Raw genomic sequence first — 21,575 nt, forward strand, 5'->3', positions numbered from 1 at the left:
TATCCACACAGAATTTGAAATGTTGCAGTGGAGACAAAATAATAATATCTAAACCAATCAAAAAGGGAAAATCAACCTTCTGTTTTTATATACATTCAAATTAAGGCCATGTCAACACACTTATAAAAGATATTTGTTTGTTAGAATGCAGCTTGCTTGCAGTTTAGTTGTTTAATCAATCGAATGGACTCTTCCATTTGCATACCAAACCACATAATGGACAATTGAAATAAGCTCAAAACCCCATCAATCATTACATCAATTTCTATCTCATTAATCACTCTAAAACATATCTAACACAAAAATAAGTTAACCCCAAAAAATAAAGCACAGATTTATATATAATAAACAAAATGCAATACAAATTAATATGATTCATTCTTATAAAACTCAATAAATTTAGAATAAGAGAGAAATACCGTCAGAATTTATCTAATGCATTAAGATTTATCCCATAGAAACCCCCAATTGAATTTTTTTTTTTTAAAAAAAACTAATTTGTTGTACGCCATTCCTACACATTCAGAAGAAAGCTCAAAAATCTCAGATTCCAATTCACATCTTCTAAATTACAGCAAACCTACAAGCTACAACCATAAAAAGCTGTCATCTCGCCTTTTTGGTGATCAGGAGCTAGGTGAGCACAGAGATACTTATGCTTTGCATAGTTAAACAAAGATAATGAAAGAATTGAAAGGATTTGATCATTAATCTCTAAATTAAAAGTAAAGCAGTCAACCTAAGCAGATAAACTATTTTCCGAATCATCAGAGATTAATTCAATATACATTATATCAGATCTAAGAAATAGAAGTAAATTACCTGAGATTCTGGGAATACGAAATCTTCTAGGCCACTTGAGTAAAAAACGCTTGAATGGAAAATGAGATTAAGTGTGTAGAGAATAGAGATTAGAGAAGAGTGAAGTCAGTGAACACAAAAGAGAGAGATTGGACTTCAATGGAGTAATGGATGGAATGAAAAATGAAAACGGCTGAGGAAGTGAGGAAGATTCTAGGGCTGTAGATTTTTTTTTTCTTTCTTATTGTTTTACTTTATTTTTGTTTTTTGTATTTTAGAATTTACTTAATTTCGTCACTTTACCAATTATCCTTTCACTCGTGGAAATTTGGAGGGAGTATTCCCGCTTATAATTTACCAATTATCCTCATAATGAAATACTTTTAGAGTTTTAGCCATTTGGGGGGGAAGAATTTCCCACAATTTTTAACCAAGTTAAATGTTTATTTTTGTTTCCCTCTTAAATTTTCACTTTTAAGTTGTAACTTTGTTAAAATTGAAATTTTGAAAATTTTTAATTGATCAACAGTGTGTTCGTAATCTTACATATGATTATCTGAATATGAGAATATTTCACTTAATTAATAATACCTTCGTTTTTTTTAGTTGACACGTTTTGACTTTATTCACACACTCCTCTTTGACCGTATTTTGTGTTTTATATGTAATGAAAAATATAGTATGTGGGATCTTGTAACATTCGTCACGATATTTATTTTCAAAATATCAACTTTTCATAATTTTTTATTATCGGTGATTAAGGATATAAATGGTTGAAGTTATGCATCAGCAAACATGACTAAAGAAACGTGTCAACTAAAAAGAAACAGAGGAAGTATCATATTATGTGCAACTGGCCAACTGTGCACCAATTACCCAACACTCAGTCATTATAAGTTTATAATTTAATAAATTTTTTCTTTTTATAAATATAAACATCAATATATAATGCACGATAAATCTTATATTCAATCAAAAAGTAATATTCATTTATTACATTAGTTTAGTTGTTTAATTGAGTAGTAGACTAGTAGATAGATACAAGCATAGTTGCATAACTGATAACTGCAATACTTCATAATTCATTAATTCATAATAGACTAATAGTGATGAGACATCCTATGAAGTAATTTAGACCGGAGAGTCGGAGACTGAGCTATTAAGTAGCCCGAAAAAGCTTTAATCTAATCTTATCAAGTTTGAATTTGAGATCAAATTACCTTGAACAGGAAAAACCTTGTTATGAGTTTCGTTTGAAAAAAATTGATTGGAATCGGATATGTTTACAATAATGTTGTTAATCAACTTTATAATTAAATTTTGTGTCGTTTTCCACCCTTATGTTTAAGTACTTGATCACATATATTATTATACATTAAAGCATGTAATTTTAAGAACTAATTACAACTGAGTTTAAGTTGACTTGAATTCCTAATTAACAATAAATTTTTTATCAAACGAAGCATGTTATAACCTATTTTTGATTGAATCGGTCACAAAAATAAAATTGAGTATATGTTGGCTGGTTTGACCTCCTAATTTGCAATTTAGCAGTAAATTTAATTTCAAACGAAGCATGTCATAACATATATCTGATCGAATTGGTTAAGAAAAGTTCACAACGCGAGTAAGTGTACTTGGTGTCCATCCACGCTACTACTCTTTAAGTCTTTATTAGAAAAAATATAGTCTTGTCACTCTTGTGTCATTGTGTGTACTTGTTGAAATCGCCACCACAATAAATATTTTAAGAATATTCAATTGGTAAAATTTTATAATGTAAATTACTGATAATTATAATAGGAAGTCCATTATTGATCAATTTCTTGCACTGGCATGCCTGCATACATGTATCAATGTATGTCCAGTTAAAATTAATGGAGCACTTAAAAAACATAGATTATATTATAGATTATTATAAGAATAATACAAAGAAATTATTACAACAGTGACAATGATAATAAGAGTATTAAAACTAAGGTCAATAAGAGAGTGAGGTATAACTCAATTAGTTAGAGCATCCCTCTTAGTTTCAGGAGATCCTGAAATTGATTCTCAATCTAAACACCAAAAAAAAAAAACGTCAATAAAAGTCTAACAATTACTATATTGGTATATTCCATGAAAAAAGTAGCCTTACTAAATAGTAAATAATAAATATAGTGAGTTTCTCGTCAAAAAATAAATAAATATATATACAGAGTTGAATTTAACCCAATGCATCGACCCGAATATGACCCGACCCGAAGTTGACCCGAATTTTGGACCCGAAAATTGACCCGACCCGAACTGACCCGACCCGAAAATTGACCCGACCCGAACTCACCCGACCCAAACTCGACCCGACCCGATCTCGACCCGAAGTGTTGACCCGATACCCGACCCGACCCGACCCGATTATCAGTCGACCCGAAATCAACCCGAAACCCGAAATGACCCGACCCGACCCGAACTTGACCCGATAACTTTTTGACCCGAAATTGACCCGACCTGAAATGACCCGACCCATACCCGACCCGAATGACCCATTTGCCAGGTCTATATATAGTAGTGATCATATTAATATGATATAAGCACTTATACTGTTATACATCTATAAGAGAAGTAGTACCATTTATGTGAAAAATGGTAGATTATTATGGAGCTAACACATGATTAGTTTGAAGTTATTATTAATATATTTGCAACTCTACAAGTTACTTTCAACATTTACATCTTTGATTACAATAGAATTAACTTCTTCAAATGCAAAAATAAAGAAATACCTGGCTTACTTTAATTTAATTTTGCCTCTTTTAGTTTTAAATTAGCTTTTATGTTTAAATTTGAGGCTCGTTCCACCCTTTTCGGGTGCATCGAAGCTCAATTATCACAACAATAATGTAGACGCACCTATCTATGAAAATAACAGCGCATGTTCTTTACTCATTATACAGACACATGTATTCCGGAATGGCCTATAGAATACTCGAGAATACAATAGATGAGCAACAATTGTCAAGCACAAGACTTGCCAATTGTCGAATAATGAGACGTTTTACGATACAACTAGATATTTTTCCGAATAATATTTTAGTGGTATAGTACAAGTATTATACTGCAACAACTTCTAAAGGTGATGTAAAGCATTAGATTCCTAAGACTAATGAGAACAATTATCAACCACATGAAATCATCATGATTTTCTAAACAATGTTGTACTCTAAGATACAAAAAAATTGAATTAATAAACTATAGTACAACATTTTTTCCTATAATTATAATTTATAGGGGACATAATATTCAATCAAAGCATGCTTAGGCTGGAAAGAAAGAAGGGCTTGATAATAGATTAGTACTAACTACTCCTACAACAATTTATGTCCAATGACTTTATATGATTTAATTACTCGTAAAAAATTTGATTATGAAGATTTGATGGGCCTAATCAAATATATATAATCAAGTTTAATAACAATATTTTATTAATTAATGAATGGTTAAGAATGGTTCGTACCCTACTTAACATTGCTAAACTTTTCAACCCCCACTAATGATCAAATATGTGTGCAAGCTGGAGTAAATTGCTCCAATCCACACGTTAGATAAGATATTTGAAGGAATATAAGAATCTATATAATTTAAGGTGAATTTAAATATTAAGAGATCTTTTGAGATTATATTAATTAACTAATATTTGTTGTATGAGATTAACACCACAAAATTAGGAGTTCATTATTTTAATCTTGATATTTTCTCAACTACCGGTTGATATTTGTTGCTAATTTATTTGACTCTTCATTAACAAGAATTGCATTTTACTTTAATCTTTTGAAATTGTGGCTAATAGCGACTTCATACGTTGAATTATTATACTCCTTCCGTCCCCAATTGATAGTTACTTTTTGTAGAAAATCACGGGAATTAATAAACATAAATAAGAAGTAACAAAAGTACATTGAAAAAGTAAATTTACACTGGGTATGAAAAAAAAGTAAAGAGAGAAAGTAATTAAAGTACATGGGAAAGTAAAATTTACATGGGAAAGTTAAATTTGCATGAATATTTTTGCAAATGGGAGAGAATTTTGGTAAAAAAATAATATTAATAGTACTTGAAAAAAGCCAATGTGACTAACATTTTGGGTCACAAAAAATGGCAAAAGTGACTATCATTTGGGGACGGAGGGAGTATGAATCAACTTCTAGTTAGGTAGTTTTTAGAACTTAGGTTTTCTCTAATTTTATTTTTCCTCTAATTCGCATCGATCTTCTTAATCTACTAAAATGCTCGATTGTTTTGTTCTCTTTTATGTATATATCTTGAACGTTCATGCATAAATCTAACTATATTTTTGGGAATAAATTGCAAAGAGTTCACTCTTTGGGAGGACTAGCTATATTTTAGACAATCTCCCCCGAAAAAAGTGTGCATCACCTTAAACATCGAACATAATAATACTATCATATATGCGGTGGGTGTTGAGCTGATGATACTTGTCATTGTGAGTTGTGACGTAAGTCTTTGTGAGTTGTGACATAACACTCAATTCTTCCGTCTTATCATTTGTCCTTATGGCTCTCTATATACTTTGTATTAAAAAAAAACTGTATGGTGTCGAGCATGCACCAAAGAGGAAGCATCAATCTCGTATCATATCATACACTTACAAAGTGAGCATACGTGTTTGACTATATAATCCAATTTGTGATAAAGGTCAATTGGTCTAATTACTTGGTTTATTCGAGTAAACAATGAAAGGACTTCCAAATAAATCCAAAAACCAAAATTGTCCAAACAAAGCATAATTAACAGTAATCAACACCAAATTAAAGCTAGCTTAGTTCCACTTGTTAGTTAAATAAACACGTTGATTAAAAAAGGCTCATAAAACAATGTTTAGAGGGAGACTTTTAATCAGCAGCTTGTGGCTCATGCCATGCATGTTTGAACTTAGGCGACAAACGTTTAATTAATTAATCAAGAATTTGGCGTGTCATATAATGATCCACAAATTCGGCCAATATTTTAGAGGATTAGTATCCTAATCTCTTGACATCATTGATCATATCATACGTAACCCTAATCATACCATATGTTTTACAATTTAATAATACCTAACTTTATTGCTTAAGAGAAGATTTTAATAATTAATTTAGGAGAAAAATTATACAAATTAGTTCACCCATTATTTGTTTCATAATATCCATTTTCAACAAAAATATGTATGTAATTTTGATTTTTGAATGTAAGGAGTCAGTGAATGATTATCTATATGAGAAATCCTAAATGGTTGGATAGCGCTTGAAAATCACAATTTCCAATTAAATGTAAACGGCGGAACTCTTATATTATATATTGAGAATAGGTAAGATAACTTCGAGTTTGTAATGTAATTGTCCACTCTTATCAAATGTGGGACAATTCATCATATATGGGAGCTTAACATATTAGCATATATTATTTGCTTTATTAAATAAAGTTAAGGAAAACATCATACTTGTTAGGTAATTATTCTTACTTTTAAGACGAGTTACAATTCAGTTTTAGGGCAGATTCTTATTCATGATTTTATGATAATATAAAATATTCTATTGTTTACTTTTGTTCAATGACAACAAAAGTAGTTACCAAAAGAAAAAAGAATGCTAGTAATATAAAATGGGAATTAATAAGAATAAAAGAATTAATAGTAATTCAAGGGAAAATTGTTAGGGTGATTTTTGAAAAATCAATGATTATCATGGATGAGACATGCATTAAGTACACCTAATTAATTTAAAACCATCAAATCTCCAAGTTGGTTAATCTGACTAGCTGCCTACTTGTGGCTAGCTAATGTAGCTTTATATAGCTTTTTAGGGTCTAATTAAGCGTCAAATCTTAATCATAGCTTTTCTCCATTCACTAATACACATCTTAATCACAATCTTCAATCAGAAATAAAGCCAAAGGAAATAGTTTACTGTTCTAGCTTTAATCTTACACCTAGCATTATATACTTTCTAGTTTCTACCATATTATATTATTATAATTAATTAATATAATTACGGTTATAACTCAACTTTGAGAATATAAATTCAAAACAAACACGTATATTACACCATTTACAACAAACATTTATTTATTTGTTTTATGTTGATCATCAAATTATGTTAGCTATGTCTATAGACATACGACTGTAGATACTGAACCAGCACCCTTTAAAAGCTAGTCAGTCATCATAATTGCACTAGTGCATATGTCAAATCATAGAGTTAAAAATAGTCATAATTCTATATAGCCAATACATATAGATGGTAGAGCTCCAATTTGATGAGCTTTCTCACCACATCCGATCCTAATTCTCCACCAAGCAACCTTGTTACGAGACTCTACACTTGCTAAACAGTGAATTTGAATTCTAAATTACTTGCCTAATTTGTTGTCAATTTGTCATATATTAGTGTTGTAGAAAGCTAAAATTGATTGGACAACAAAAGAAGATGTAGAAGAAACTAGGAGTGAAGTCATCACAAATAGTAAAGACATGTAAAGAAGTTGGGATGAGATTATGTAAGATAATGTTGGCAATAATTGAAGTGGATTATGGGCTTACATGCATGCATGTTGGCAATGGAAGGGGCTTATCTTCAGTATATCCTTGCAAAAGGCCAACATTATCAGGAGGATTTTATTTTTAATAAATTTCAATTAATGATGTACCTAGTACATTGTATTTGAAATGTTGTTTTTTCTTTTAATTAAGTTAGAGGAAATTTTTAAAAAACAATAAATGGCCTTGATAATCGTTTTAATATAGAGTAGGGGTGATGTGTGTAATTTGGCAAGCAAAATAATATCCTACAATCCATAGTAATACAATTTCTTCTACAAACGTGTTTTTATTTGTCTTTATAATAACCATTACCAATTTACCACGCAATAGCATCCTATATAGTAATGGATAGAATTGAAATTGGTGAAGAAAAGGAGATAATTTGGGAGGAACTCAATAACTTATTATCATGGGAAAAAATATAGGAGTATCATTTATCACCGGTTACCAAACGGATCATCGAGTTATCAAACACTTGGCAAATTTCTTGAATTTTATACACACATAGTGACATAGACAGGGAGTGAGGAATAGCTCAAGTCAATCAAGTGGTTAGAGTGTTAGAGCTTTCCTTCCGATTCCAGGTGATCATGAGGTCGATTCTCATTCCCGTCCTTGTAGCTCTCTAAACACAAAAAAAAAAAAAAAAACATAGTTGACATAGACATAGTAGTAGACGCTAGAGTGCTAGACATATCGTCGTTCATTACTGCAATACTACTAAAGTCCAGGTCTAGATTTCTAGTTGTTTCAATTCATTCAATTTGTAGCTTAAATATTCCCAGGCCCAAAAAACCCAAAATTTAAGAAATTTGTTTAATCAAACTTTAGAATCAAATTGAGTTGAGCCCAAAGAAATTAATTGAACAAACACAAACAATTTTGGATTCTAAGTTCTAACAGTCCAATGAAATACGGGTCGAACCTTTTCAATAGCCCTACCCGTTTTCATATGGGCTTTTCCGCCAACAGATTCTCTCTCTTCCCAGGAAAAACTGAACTCTTTTTGCTCTTCAGAGTTCCAAAGCATATTAAAAAAAGATGAGTTTCAATTCCAAATCATAGCATATCATTTTTCAGTTCTTAGTTTCGAGTTATTTGGTAGATAAATTAATCAGTTTCCGCCATGGAAACCCTTTCAAGCTCTGTTTTCCTGACAAAAATCCCAGAAAAAAACAACCCAGGTTGTCAATTGCCCCAATTTTCGATCAAACGTTGGAATAATCGAAGTGGGTGTTTGAGAATTAACGAAAGTTTGAATCTTGGTTCGTGGGGGTTAACTTCTGAGAGAGTTGGGATTTCTGGGTCATCAAGGGTTTTGGCTGCTTCGAAAAAAGTTTCAGGTGGTGAAAGTGAGAATAAACCTAGTTCTGATGATGCCCATGCTACTGCTTCTGATGATGTTCTCACTTTTCCCGAGGTAATTTATTCTCTCTCTTAATTTTTTGAATTGCATATTAAAAAAAAAATAAAAAACAAAAACCCTGAAAATTTCTCAAATTTTATAACGTGGTTTGAATGATTTCATTCAAATGTGTTTGGTTCATAAGGATGATTGTTATGTGGAATTTGAGAGATTTTTTTATAATTTTCTTGGTGGGGATGATTGAAGGTATTGTGTGTGTTTCTTGGGTTTAAAGTTTCTTTCCTTTTTTGGAGTAATGTGGTTTTATGATGTATGTTTCTCTAAGGGTTGGTTCAATTTGCATTTTTTTTAGTAGTTGACATTTTCAATATGATGGAAGGTGGATATTTTTAAGGTTTTTGTTAGGGCTGTGACTTACCTTTAACTTACTCCTGTGATTTGAAGCTGAGTGAGCTAATACAGTGTTGTCTTTCTGTTGCGAAATTGAATGTTATATTGTTGCCCTTGTTGGTGAGAAAATAATGAATTGTAGACTGGACTAATTATTGCCTTGATAGTGTGTGTGTAATGCGTTAATTCTTTGATTATTGTGTCTATGGTGATTCAGCAAGAGGGTGCAATCTATTGTATTCTGTATGATCTTAAAGTGGAGGAAATTGCAAAGAATTTTGTATTGGCTGATGTTTATTGAGTGAATGAGTTGCTTAAAGAGAGCAGAAGAACACTAAATTATATATTTATTTTGTGGCATTTCCTTGGGGAGAAGAGGTGGGTGGGGGTGGGATGATGTTAAATATAAGCAAATCGTTCACAAGGACTTCATATTCTCTGGAAGTCAGACTGCAGTCTTTGTATTCTATACCTTGGCTTACTTATGACTGAGCGCTGGAATATGATTTCTCTGGTTTGTGATTAGAAGTAGAATGTTTTCTTTTCTTAATTAGTCTGTGAACAAGTGTATGAAATGGCTGCTTTGGCTTTGTTGTGATGTCTTCTTTCGTATTCTGAAGGCTATTAGTAGTCAACCAACCCAAAGTCTCAAGAGAAGCTTCAATGATGCCTCAAAGATGGTGTCAACACCAGCAGGATCAGGAAGTGGATCTGGAGGCACCAGGGCAGGACTTTTCAGAACGCCAATTTCTGGTGGAGTTCAAAGTGCGACATCCTCCCATGGGTTACCAAGTCCAGCATTGGCAGTTCGTAATCTGATGGAACAGGTAAATTCCTGTGATCTCCCCCCATCCCCCACCCATCCTTCTTATTAAAATTGAAACTAAAAACATGTGGGCTAATATTCTGTGTTTCTCGTTTTAGGCTCGGTTTGCTCATTTGTGCACTGTTATGTCTCGTATGCATCATCGACGGCAAGGTTATCCATTTGGCTCTCTGGTGGATTTTGCTCCTGATGCCATGGGACGTAAGTGACTGTGTGTTGCATATCCTTTGTTGTGTAGTTTACTAGGCACCTCTCCATTGTAAAATACTATAAACTAATACAATGAACTATGGAGCTCAGAAGAAGTTAGTTCCTTATTGTCTGACAATAGCATTATGAATTGACAACAGGATGATAAGTTCCGGTATTAAACTATTTACAATTGGATAAAATTGTCGGTTATGTTCTCTTCTAGTTTGATGGTACTTGATATGATTGGCCTAAAGGAGCATTTCAATATTTGTTTTTTTGATCAATTTATTAGTCGTCATGCCTCCATCCACCCCCCTCTAACTCTAAGAAACTGAAAACAATAAAGTGAAATATACGTACAGAGCCTAGAAGTGAAGCTTAATGTTGGTAGATTCCTGCTTGTGTTATGCCCAAGAAGCATAACTTTTATAGTTGTTGCAGATCCAATTTTTTCTTTTTCACCATTGGCTATCCACACAAGAAATTTGTTGGCTGATCCACGATGTACGCTTGTTGTTCAGGTTTGTCCTTCATATACCATGTGTTGTCTAATAGTGTAACTTTTCCGCTTTTCCATTTGTTTTATTTATTGACCGTTAGAATTCATAGATACCTGGATGGAGTGGCTTATCCAATGCAAGAGTGACAATTTTTGGCGATGTCTACCCACTTCCGGAAGATCAACAGGTGATTGATAGTTATAATGTACTCTTAGCTTGCTTAATTATATTTTCTGTGTGATTATACTTGGGGAAATCTGATGCACCATAGCCTAAGAGTTATTATAGTAGCAGGATTCCCAAAAAGTTCTTTTTAGTATCTGGTAGCAAAATACTCAAATATACGCTGTTGGTCATCCTTTCTGTGTTGTTTTATGTACTGGTTTTGTTGGGCGAAGAATGATTCTTCTTTGTCGCGAATGGCTCACCAATAACTGCTTTTATTGTCTCTCTTTCAGGAATGGGCTCATAAACAGTATATAAGAAAGCATCAACAAGGGCCTTCTCAACAGTGGGGAAACTTCCACTACTTCAGGATGCAAAGCATAAGGCAATACTTTCTTTCTTTTATCACTCTTTTACTTTGCAGGAACTCACAATTTCTCATAAGAATAACTATATATATATATTTTTTTTCCTGATTGTGACAATCTCTTATTTGAATGGACCTACCAGTTTATTTTTGAGATATTATTGTTTGATCTTTACCAATCGTCATCCTTCGTCTACATTGGAGTATGCTCTGTATCTAGTTTCTATGTGTCCATTGTTTATTGTATTTCTATCAGGAGTTGGCTTGCTAGTTTTAAATGTGTGACTTGCCTTTTTATGGTTTGGAGAAAAACAATGATAAATCAATTTTTTCCCTCATATTGCAATTTGTCGATAGTCTTCAAGTATGAGAAGGGTTCCCCCCCCCCCCCCCCCCCCCCCCAAAAAAAAAAAATGGACGTAAGTTAGCTCAGTCGAAAATATGTCATTGTTCTGATATTAAATGGCTGTCTTTCATCAGCTTGTCAGTCTCCCTTTAAGCAGTCACTTTATGCATTGCAGAGGATCTGAACCCTTGATACTTGTAGGTTACTTTCCTTGTATTTTATTTATTTGCTGTGGTTGGTTTTAGTGGATAAAGTCTACTTAAATCATGAGTACTATATCTTATATCGTGTAGCTGATTTTTTGTTTTTGAATAATGGATGCAGTGATATCTATTTCATTGGTGGCTTTGGTACAGTCGCTTGGGTTGATGTTAAGGAATACGAAGACCTAAAACCAGATAAGATTGCTCTAGAAGGAGGTGAACAGTATCTAAAGGTAGTTTGTGCTAATTTTCTTGTTTCTTTAGTAATTAATGCAAAAGTCCTCACTTTTTAACTCTATTAGAGAAGGCATATGTAACATGGAAAGAATTGTCATGATATTCAGGAACTCAATGCTATCTTCTCAAAGCCTTTGAAAAAGCTTTTATCCACCGAAATTGAGGTAGATGACGCTGCTCTCATTTCGATAGATAGCAGAGGAACTGATGTTAGGGTTCGTCAAGGGGCACAGGTATGTCAATTCTTCTCAACTTCACTCAACCTGTATGTCAGTATTTTTTTGTTCCCTCCTTTTCTTTCTTCTTTGGTTTTTGTTTCTTATTCAACCCCCCCCCCCCCCCCCCCCCCCCCCACCCAAAAAAAAAAAAGGATGTTGAGATAATTCCCATCTTTGTGATAAGCAATATCATCAAATCTCCTGGTTTCGAAATACCACTGTCCACTGCACAGTGTGTTAAAGGCTTCTTTTTTCTTACAGTTCAACATACAGAGGATATCATTTGATGGAAAGGTTGTTGAGACTCTTGAGGAAGCCAAATCTGCTCTTCAGCAATTAATTAACAATGGTCAGCTGTACAATATTCAGAAATAAACGCTAAATTGCCCGAGTGAGAAATTCTCATCAGTAACCGAACCCCCTTAATAATGTATTATGGGAGAGTTTGCATTGTCGTGTCTAGCTAAAGATGTGGCAGTATGAACTTCACAGCAGCTAACAAGCTAGGGCTCTTCACAACGCGCGTGTCTTTTTCTCCTATTCATATAAAGTAGTTGTTTTATAGAATAAGTATAGATTTTAGAATAATAGACATCTTTCATCCTGCTCCCATAACTAGTCTAAGTTCTAGGCGTTTGTGACGCGTGTATCAAACTCCGAGAATAAAAATTTTGTTCTTTGTAAGGTAAGATGCTCACTTGTTTGCTGAAGCATTGATCCCCCTTACATGTCGGTAGTAGGTACCATCTTTAATCATATTCTCGGATCAACGGTGACTTTGAGCTTGTTGATTGGCATATTGTTAAGTTGAATTTCGGCCCTTATCAGGCTGTCAAAGTCGAGGATGCGTGTGTGTTCATAATTTTTTGCCATCTAGGTGCTCAGCAGCCGTTGTTTGAGGGATGTTATGCTAGTGAAAAGTATTGAATCAATACCTTTCAGCGTAACATCACTCAAACTAGTTTTTGATGATAAATGGAGAATCTTCCGACTAGAATCTTCTCTGTTTATTAATGTGTTGCATTAGGGATTACTCATACATGGAATTTGATTCTTTCTAGCTCTTTATTTTCAATTCCATTAATGAATTACAACCCCTCACCAAGGAAAAATGAAACAATTCTCAAATCTTTCGTGTTCTTTCCATCATATCCATAATATCGACTTGAACGTTTTTTAGAGAGAAACCACATCTTTCGTATGTTCATTTATTGTACCAAATTAAGTTCAGCTTTGTGGAAAGGAGAACACTTTTGTTATGTCCATTTAGGCATTTATTATACAAATCAAACTAAGTTTGGTTTAGCGGAAAGAAGAGCATCGATCTTCTTCTAGCCTTAACGTTGGGAGTTTGATCCTCACCTGGACACTTTATTAGAAAGATCCCTTTACCCTTCTACCTCTCCAAAAGTGTCTAGTTTGTTAATCTATACTGACTTGTAGGAGATTCTTGCTTAATAGTGTCCTTCATCTTACCTACAAAAAAAAAAAATGTCCATTTATTGTATAAATCAATGCCAAAGATTTTTTCTCGAAAGTTTTTTCCTTTAGTTCATATTATGATTAGTGTAATTTTTTCCATTTATTTCTACTTGACAAGACGAATGATCCGTGCATTGTATGATACTAGAAACTAATTATGGAAAACTTGATTAATGATCATAACTAGAAAAAATTGACAGTCATTAAAGAAAAAATGAAGGACTTTCAATGATCTAGTGAGATCTTACTCCAGTAAAAAAAGGCCAAGTAGTGAGGTAGCAATAGTTTTGGATGCGATTAGAATCTAAATTGATAAGCTTGAGAATTTAAGATAAGTATAATGTCACTGGTTTTATGTCATTTAGTCAATATAGATTGCCTATGATAAAAATACAAAGCAATTTGGATAATGACATTTTATCATTGTGATTATCTCAAGTTTGAAAGTCGAGCAATTTGCTTTTAGAGGTAGCAGTGCATATCTACCCAATTTTTCTACTTTAAAACGTGAGAAAAACTTTATTTATGAATAATTATATCGTTGTTTATGATGGAAATCATAAAAAACAAAATGTAATGCAGGAAAAAAAAAAAAAAAAAATCTTTTCAAAATTATGGATTGAAATTGATGTTCACTTATTGGAAATTTATTCTACTAATTAAAAGCCTATTTTTATGGATTAATAGTTACATTTGTTCTTCAAAATAGTTAAATTTTACTCATACTTGTTAATTTTATGTTAGAAAACATACGAAGTATTAAACATACTTTATATTTCAATTGATTATTATATGTGTAAGCTTGTACAAGTCCTACACAACATGAGAGACGCACTAATAGACTGTGCATAAACATTATTTTTGAATTTTGGCATGAGCATGATATATTGCCCCGTTTAATTTTATTCAACTTACAATATTTACAAATGAGCTCCTTTTATGAGAGTTCGGCATGTGTTCAACATATCACAACTTTTTCCTGAATCGTTTCAGACAAGGCATGGTCGAGCGGCACGAGGCACACTGCCTTGGATGTGTGGGTCTATAAAATCCCGTGCTCAACGCCAACACTAATGACAATCATCTGTGGAGTATGGACCAACCTAAGAACAAAATAATCCATCTCTACAAATGAACCTATAATTGCTAATTCTGTCAAACTGTATTAATATTAGGTGGTACAATTGCACCATTTTCCTACAAGTTTGGTCAGTTATAAAGGTAACTGTCAATGGGTATTGGTGTTTTCTTGTCTTCATTCATATTAATTATATGTCTTTATTGTGAGTGATTGTATTTTTGAACCAATTAACACTCAAGAAATCAAATTGCTGAAAGAGATGTTTAGACAAGGATATGTTTAGCATCTGTTTGCTCTAGAATCTACTGTTACACACACATACATATATACATGGTCCCCTGTTAATTTGCTCTGTAAATAATGTTTCCAAAATTTACTGAATTCAATTACTAGATCGAGTAAAAATATCATTACTTGTACTCCATGCTATATTCATCTCTTAAAGATAGCCTTATTTATTTATTTATTTTTATTTTTGCCGTATTTAAAAGAGTGTCTCATTTATCTTTTTTTTGACTGTCTTTAAAAGATTGTCTCATTTTTGTTTTAGTTAGCATGATCTTTATAAATCATTAAGACCCTATTTTGTTCACCTTTTTTTCACTTATTTCAAGAAAAATAAGTTCAGATCAAGGTTAATAAAATTTTATGATTCTGTCATTGTGTGTCACCCTTTAATATGCTGTAACTTTGACGAAAATGACATAAATAAAAATATGTTGCATATGAATTTTATGAGAAAAGTACACATTTTTCTACTTTATCAAGTATATAATGAATAAAGGGCTAAATATTAGTATTAAATTATTAATAGAGGATTCATCATGTCACTCAAATCCCCAATGTAATCATCACTTTGTTGTTGTTGATTTAAATCATTCAATAAGAAAGAATGATCAAAATGCAAGGTATCTTGAATTTGAGAAATTAAGGGTTTGTTTTCAGCTTCATATATTTGTTGTTGTTCATGCACATGTTGTGCATGGCTCAAGGCTATGAGACCTTGTGTCTTGGCCAACTCATATTCAGCTTCCATTATTTGTTGCCTCAATTGAGTTATTGTTCCAACACTTCCATACACCGGGTCTCGAACCCGCAACCTCGCCTCCAGGACCAGACTCTCTGCTGCCTCACTCCTCCTTTCCTCTGGAAGTTGCTGCATTGACATCAAAACTATTATTTTTTTTGGCTAAAAACCATATTTGAAATTAAGTAGAATAGACAAAATTATAATATTCAGACAAAAAATAGGTGTTACTCTAATTTGTTTATTAGTAATAAATTGATTTGATATACTTTTAATTAAGTTCATAATTCATAAACATGCTCTAATTCATAAATTTATGTATGGTCATATATTTATCATAAAGTATGTAGCGTTATGGAATTCTATAATTAATTTTAAAAAATAATCCATCTAGAAATTAATCAATAGCCACCATAATCGTCATACAAATATGTATTCTACTCCGTATTATACACCTAATTGTTCCTACCAGTACTTTAAGTCAAGCATACATTCGAACGTACTATTTCAATACAATATATTTTTAATATTAAAAGTCAAATCTTAAGTAAACTTGTGGTTTACTTATCATTCTACATTTTGGTTTATAGTGATATTAACTTAATTCATGACAAAAAATGTCATTTTTGAAAGCAAAATTTGCTTTCTTTTAACATTATTGAATTCAAAATTCCAATGAAAAGAAAGAAGATACTTTTAACCAACCTAATTAAGTACGACAAATATAAATAAGAAGTCATAATCAAACTACACGAGAATATTAATATCAATATACTTTATATTTAGTACTTCATCTAAAATATGAAAATATATATTACGGAGTAATTAAGATTGATACTCTTAAATATTTATTACTTATATAAATATTACTCCGTAATAAATAATAGAAGGTACCTTCAACATCTTGGCAACATTGCTAGCTCCAAAGATTTTATGGGCAGAAGCAAATCTCTCGAGATTAGTTGAAGGAAAGTATGGTCCAAAAATGCAATCTTTAGGACATCTTCTTCTTAAATATTTGCAAGCTGCACATCTTCTTGAATTTGACATTCTTATTTTACTAAATCTTTGATTTTTATTTTATTTTCCCTCTTTTCTCTCTCATTAAAATCTGTAATAAGATGCAGTTAATCTTGTAAGATATTATAACGATCATAATATATTATATATATATATATATATATATATATATATATATATATATATATATATATATATATATATATATATATGAGAGTATATTAGTCCTATATTAGTCACTGATTTTTGTGGAGCTAATTAGCTAGCTAAGTTGCTGTAAAATTGGAAATGTATATAACGGCTAGTAAATTTTGAAATTTACTTAAGGTAATTAGGAAAATTTTGAGGTTGATATAGTAGTATTTAGAATAATTTGAAGAAGATACATACTCCTACTAACAATAGATGTACACTCACATATAATTTTAACGGCTAGTAAATTTGATTTAGATTGTTAGGTGGGAATTTTGTGAGGGTAATTTAATTTTCCTTGAAACAAAATCAAAATTAATTTATATTTTACTGGGCCTTTGAGAATATGTTAGGTATCCTATAATATTATTTTTACAATGTTTAGGGAAATTGATATGTTTTAAACTGCTCAACTTGCTCAAATAAGGTCATTTATAGGGAAGGCCCCCTTTCAATTTGACTCAACTAATAAAAAATGTCACCAAGATTGTTATATTGAAATAATTAAAACTAGTTGATTTAAATATTTAATTATTGATTATTATAGGCTTTCGCTATTAAACATGCTGTTAGTTCATTCACCCTCAATTTATACAGAGTGTAAATAACAAAATAGTAAATTATGTGCTACGAGCCTAATTAGTAAAATCAAATTCTATCTACATACGAGTAATTGTCATTTGTGACTCATTATATCGTGAAAAACGTAATCCGTATGTAAAATTTTGTACTCGAAATTTGGCCCCTCTACAACTTTAACTAATAGGAGCAAATACATTGTTTTACTCGAAATTTAAATCGAACCGACCCATAATTATTCTATTCCAAATTAATTAAAACAATTGGTGATTGGTACTCAGATTCTCATACTTGGTGTTACAAATTCCAAAAGTTAGGAATATGACATGATGGTTTATGGGAGAATTTATGCATGAAAATAATGCATGATTGGTTAATTTAACACAATATTATAATAATCTATATATAATCTATACATACAAGAGTATAGATTAGTACAAAAATGCGGTCCGTGGCAAAGGCGTGGAAGACGCCAAAGAACTGATGAGCAAATCAACCCAGAAAATGAGCACTGATGGCTCCATCTCCTACTCTGAAACCAACAAAATTTCCTCATTTTTTAGGAGAGAGAAAATACCCCAACTCAATTATTCACAACAACAACAACAAAATCATTATTTTGCCTTTTCCCCCCTATTCATTCATGGATGAATCTAGCACTAATGAAAAAACCCCAATTTGTAACTTAGTTCAAGATCATCTTTTCTCAATTCTACTTCTTTTACCCATTAATTCAATCCTTTCTTTTGCTCAAACTTGCAAAAAGTTCAAATCTTTAGCTTCATCTGATAGTTTGTGGGAGTCTATTTGTAGAAGAGAGTGGGGTCCCACCTGTGTTGATGCCCTTAAATCTTCTTCGTATTTTGCTAATAATAATAATAATGGTGAAATTAATTTTATGCCTTGGATGAAGTTGTACAAGCAGGTAGCTCAATTGGGGTCTGTTTCTTGCTTAAAATTGAGTGACCCAGTTGCTCATAATTTGGGTCCTTGCCCTAGAGCTTCTCATTCTCTCAATTTTGTCTCAAATTGCTTGGTTTTATTTGGTGGTGGGTGTGAAGGAGGTTAGTTTTTTCTGATACCCATTTCATAATTTTCTTCAATTTTGTTGTTTTCTATCATTAAATTGGATTAGGATTATATTTCATTATTGTTTGTGATCATGTTTTTTTTCTGATGGATTCCCATTTTTCCATATGATAGATTTTAATGTTAGTTTTATTTATGTGGGATTTTTATTTCGGTAATAGCTGACATTTCTTAGTTAGGGCCTTAGGGGTTTGGGTGGATAATGGCATTAGGTAATGTTTGAGTAATTTGTCTAGGATCTGTATTTCTGCATAATTTAGTTGAGAGTTTTGTTCAGTGAACTTGAAAGGGTGCTGAGGTTGAACTTATTGGCATGCTTTGGAAGTTGGAACAATGATAGAACTATGCTATAGACTATGTTAGTTCGACCATCTATTCGTATGTACCCGTGTTGGACACTTGACACTTCGAAATGGGTATGGAATCCTTGCCCGGCGCTTTGATTGTATCCCAAACAAGTAAGTCAACCTAAGTTGTGTGTACATCAGTACATGCATATGTACTGTAAAAAGCAGATGCAAATGAGTCTTCTAAGATCATAGGTATGATTTAATGAATGTCGTGTCCCTCCAATGTGTAATTTGAGTGATACTATTGCTGTGTTCGTAATTTGACATATGTGTACCATTGAGTGATACAATTGTTGTGTTTGTAATTTGACATCTTAATGTGTACCCTGTAGTCTGTAAATATGGCAACAGAATCCAAATCTAAAAGTTGTTCTGCTTATTGTTTTAGTTTCGTGGGTTAAGGTTGAAGTTCTAAGCTCATCCCTTCATGTGTACCAATTACATTTTAGGCTTTTAGCTATTAGGGGATATATATATATATTTTGGTGTGTGTGTGTGTGTGTGTGTGTGTTATATTTTGGTCACTTGAGGACTATAAGTATGTGGTTGTTGTGTCTATGTTATTTGGACCCCGCATTGCACACTAAATTGTGATGTACAATCTAGGTTCAAAACTTGAACTCTTGCAATGATGCCGGTAGCCTGCAGAATTTGGAAACAATGAAACATGGTCAAATATGAACATTAACACTAGGACAATTTTATGCAGTATAGCAGTATAAATTTGCTTTATTCTATTACCTTGATGTGTTTTAATTTATTTTTTCCCCTTCTGCCTTTAACATCAAAATGGTGATGAAGTACCACTGTAATCATTGAACCTGTTTTCATTTTTTTTGAGTTGAAGAGTAAACATACTGACTCTTCTTATATAATGTTTCTGTGTATGTTTATTGTGAATCTCCTGTGGCTACAAATCAGCATCTCAAATTATTGGTGCTAATTGCTAAAGGCTGTTTTGAATTTCATCACTGATTTATTCCTGCTGATTAGTCTTACCGTAATATGTTTAAGGTGTGGAAATTGTTATAGAAATTTCGTGAAAGAGGCCTCTGTTACTTCTAGGCTTAACTGATCTACTTCTTTCATCAGTAACATGCAGGAATAACATTGCCATAATTTTTTTATAAGAAACAGAAATCATTTGATGATACTTTACAACTTAGCATCATTAAAGCTCTGTTCACAGTGATAAATAGGTTTGTTAAAAATTTACTCATTGTTCTGCTTCTTTTCCATTCAGGTCGTCATCTTGATGATACTTGGGTCGCATATCTTGGTTACGATTTAAAAACCATATCAAAATGGCAGAAAGTGACCTCAGGAATTCCTAGTGGACGTTTTGGGCATACTTGTGTCGTAAGTGGTGATTTTCTCATACTATTTGGAGGCATCAATGATCATGGTGTCCGTCAAAATGATACCTGGGTTGGAAATATTGTTCAAAATGAGACATATGGTATTAACTTGTGTTGGAGGCTGCTTGATGTGGGCTCAGCAATACCACTACCACCACCACGTGGAGCCCACGCTGGATGCTGCATGGAGAACAAGAGAATGCTTATTCATGGAGGGATTGGTCCAGATGGTGTTAGATTAGGAGACTTGTGGATCTTGGAAATGTCAGATAACTTTGGTCATGGAACTTGGCATGAGATTGTTACACACCCAAAACCACCACCACGTTCGGGACATACTTTGACTTGTATTGATGATACACGAACACTGCTTTTTGGGGGAAGGGGATTGGGTTATGATGTCCTTAATGATGCCTGGATTTTCGATGCCTCAGAGGATCATCCAAAGTGGGTACTGGTTAGATTTGACTTATCAAACACTCCTTGGGGAATCAACCTTCCAAGAGTTGGTCATTCAGCGACCCTCGTCATAGGAGGTAAACTTCTTATTTATGGAGGTGAAAACTCCCAAAGGCACAGAAAAAATGACTTTTGGTTGTTAGATGTGAACACCATAACAAAGAACCCTTTCTCATCAAAAATGTGGAGAAGACTGAAATCCCGTGGATATAAACCCAAGGCTCGCTCCTTTCATGCAGCATGCTCTGACCACACAGGCCGTTTATTGTATGTGTTTGGTGGAATGGTCGATGGATTACTTCAACCAGCAGAACCATCTGGTCTTAGATTTGATGGTGACGTCTTTGCTGTGGAACTTTGCTTGACTGGTTGACCCTTAGCTAACTCGTCACAACTAGATCCATTCTCTCTCTATGCGGTATGTTGTTCAGAGAGAGGCGTGTAGATATACGAGCAATTTTAATTAGATGTTGTAGGTAGATTTTGGTACAGGAAACTCTTTTTAAGTTGTACATACTTGGGATGGTTTCAGTTTTGTGTGTAAAATGGTTAGATAACATTTGTAATTTAGTATGGTTATGAGCAGTTGTAGACAGGTTATGGTTTATGTTCAGGCATTTGATGCTAGTATTGCATGAGCTATGGCTTTAGGCAACTCATGTCGTGTTTACTAGGCACAATCTTGTACATACAGTATATTATTTTTGTAGCTCTTTAAATAAATAGATTGTGAATATTTTGTAAGTGATC

General features: G+C 32.7%; 2 protein-coding genes across 3 annotated transcripts; both read left to right on the top strand.

Annotated features, from left to right (window-relative positions):
* The first annotated feature begins 8,379 nt into the window (after positions 1-8,379).
* On the top strand, positions 8,380-14,781 carry LOC145617390 (non-canonical heme oxygenase HOZ, chloroplastic-like). 2 transcript variants are annotated; one of them, XM_081672088.1, is made up of 9 exons: positions 8,380-8,798; positions 9,755-9,961; positions 10,059-10,161; positions 10,594-10,673; positions 10,762-10,839; positions 11,111-11,202; positions 11,855-11,966; positions 12,078-12,203; positions 14,664-14,781. In XM_081672088.1, the coding sequence occupies exons 1-9, from the start codon at positions 8,505-8,507 to the stop codon at positions 14,742-14,744; spliced, it is 1,173 nt and encodes a 390-aa protein (XP_081528214.1). In that variant the 5' UTR covers positions 8,380-8,504; the 3' UTR covers positions 14,745-14,781. The 2 variants fall into 2 exon arrangements, with proteins under 2 accessions (XP_081528214.1, XP_081528212.1); XM_081672086.1 differs by lacking the exon at positions 14,664-14,781 and adding an exon at positions 12,450-13,030.
* A 3,224-nt stretch (positions 14,782-18,005) lies between these two features.
* LOC145618328 (F-box/kelch-repeat protein At1g51550-like) lies at positions 18,006-21,575 on the top strand. The gene is made up of 2 exons (XM_081673104.1): positions 18,006-18,633; positions 20,252-21,575. The coding sequence occupies exons 1-2, from the start codon at positions 18,084-18,086 to the stop codon at positions 21,196-21,198; spliced, it is 1,497 nt and encodes a 498-aa protein (XP_081529230.1). The 5' UTR covers positions 18,006-18,083; the 3' UTR covers positions 21,199-21,575.

The sequence above is a fragment of the Chenopodium album genome, chromosome 26, assembly GCF_948465745.1.
Source record: "Chenopodium album chromosome 26, dcCheAlbu1.1, whole genome shotgun sequence".
Taxonomy (NCBI): Eukaryota; Viridiplantae; Streptophyta; class Magnoliopsida; order Caryophyllales; family Amaranthaceae; genus Chenopodium; species Chenopodium album.

Coding starts and splice junctions, on each gene's coding strand:
- LOC145617390 (XM_081672086.1), top strand. CDS start 8,505: ATGGAAACCCTTTCAAGCTCTGTTTTCCTGACAAAAATCCCAGAAAAA. Junction 10,674..10,761: donor GATGTACGCTTGTTGTTCAG/GTTTGTCCTTCA, acceptor TAGAATTCATAG/ATACCTGGATGGAGTGGCTT. Junction 11,203..11,854: donor TTCAGGATGCAAAGCATAAG/GCAATACTTTCT, acceptor TAATGGATGCAG/TGATATCTATTTCATTGGTG.
- LOC145618328 (XM_081673104.1), top strand. CDS start 18,084: ATGGCTCCATCTCCTACTCTGAAACCAACAAAATTTCCTCATTTTTTA. Junction 18,634..20,251: donor TGGTGGTGGGTGTGAAGGAG/GTTAGTTTTTTC, acceptor TTTTCCATTCAG/GTCGTCATCTTGATGATACT.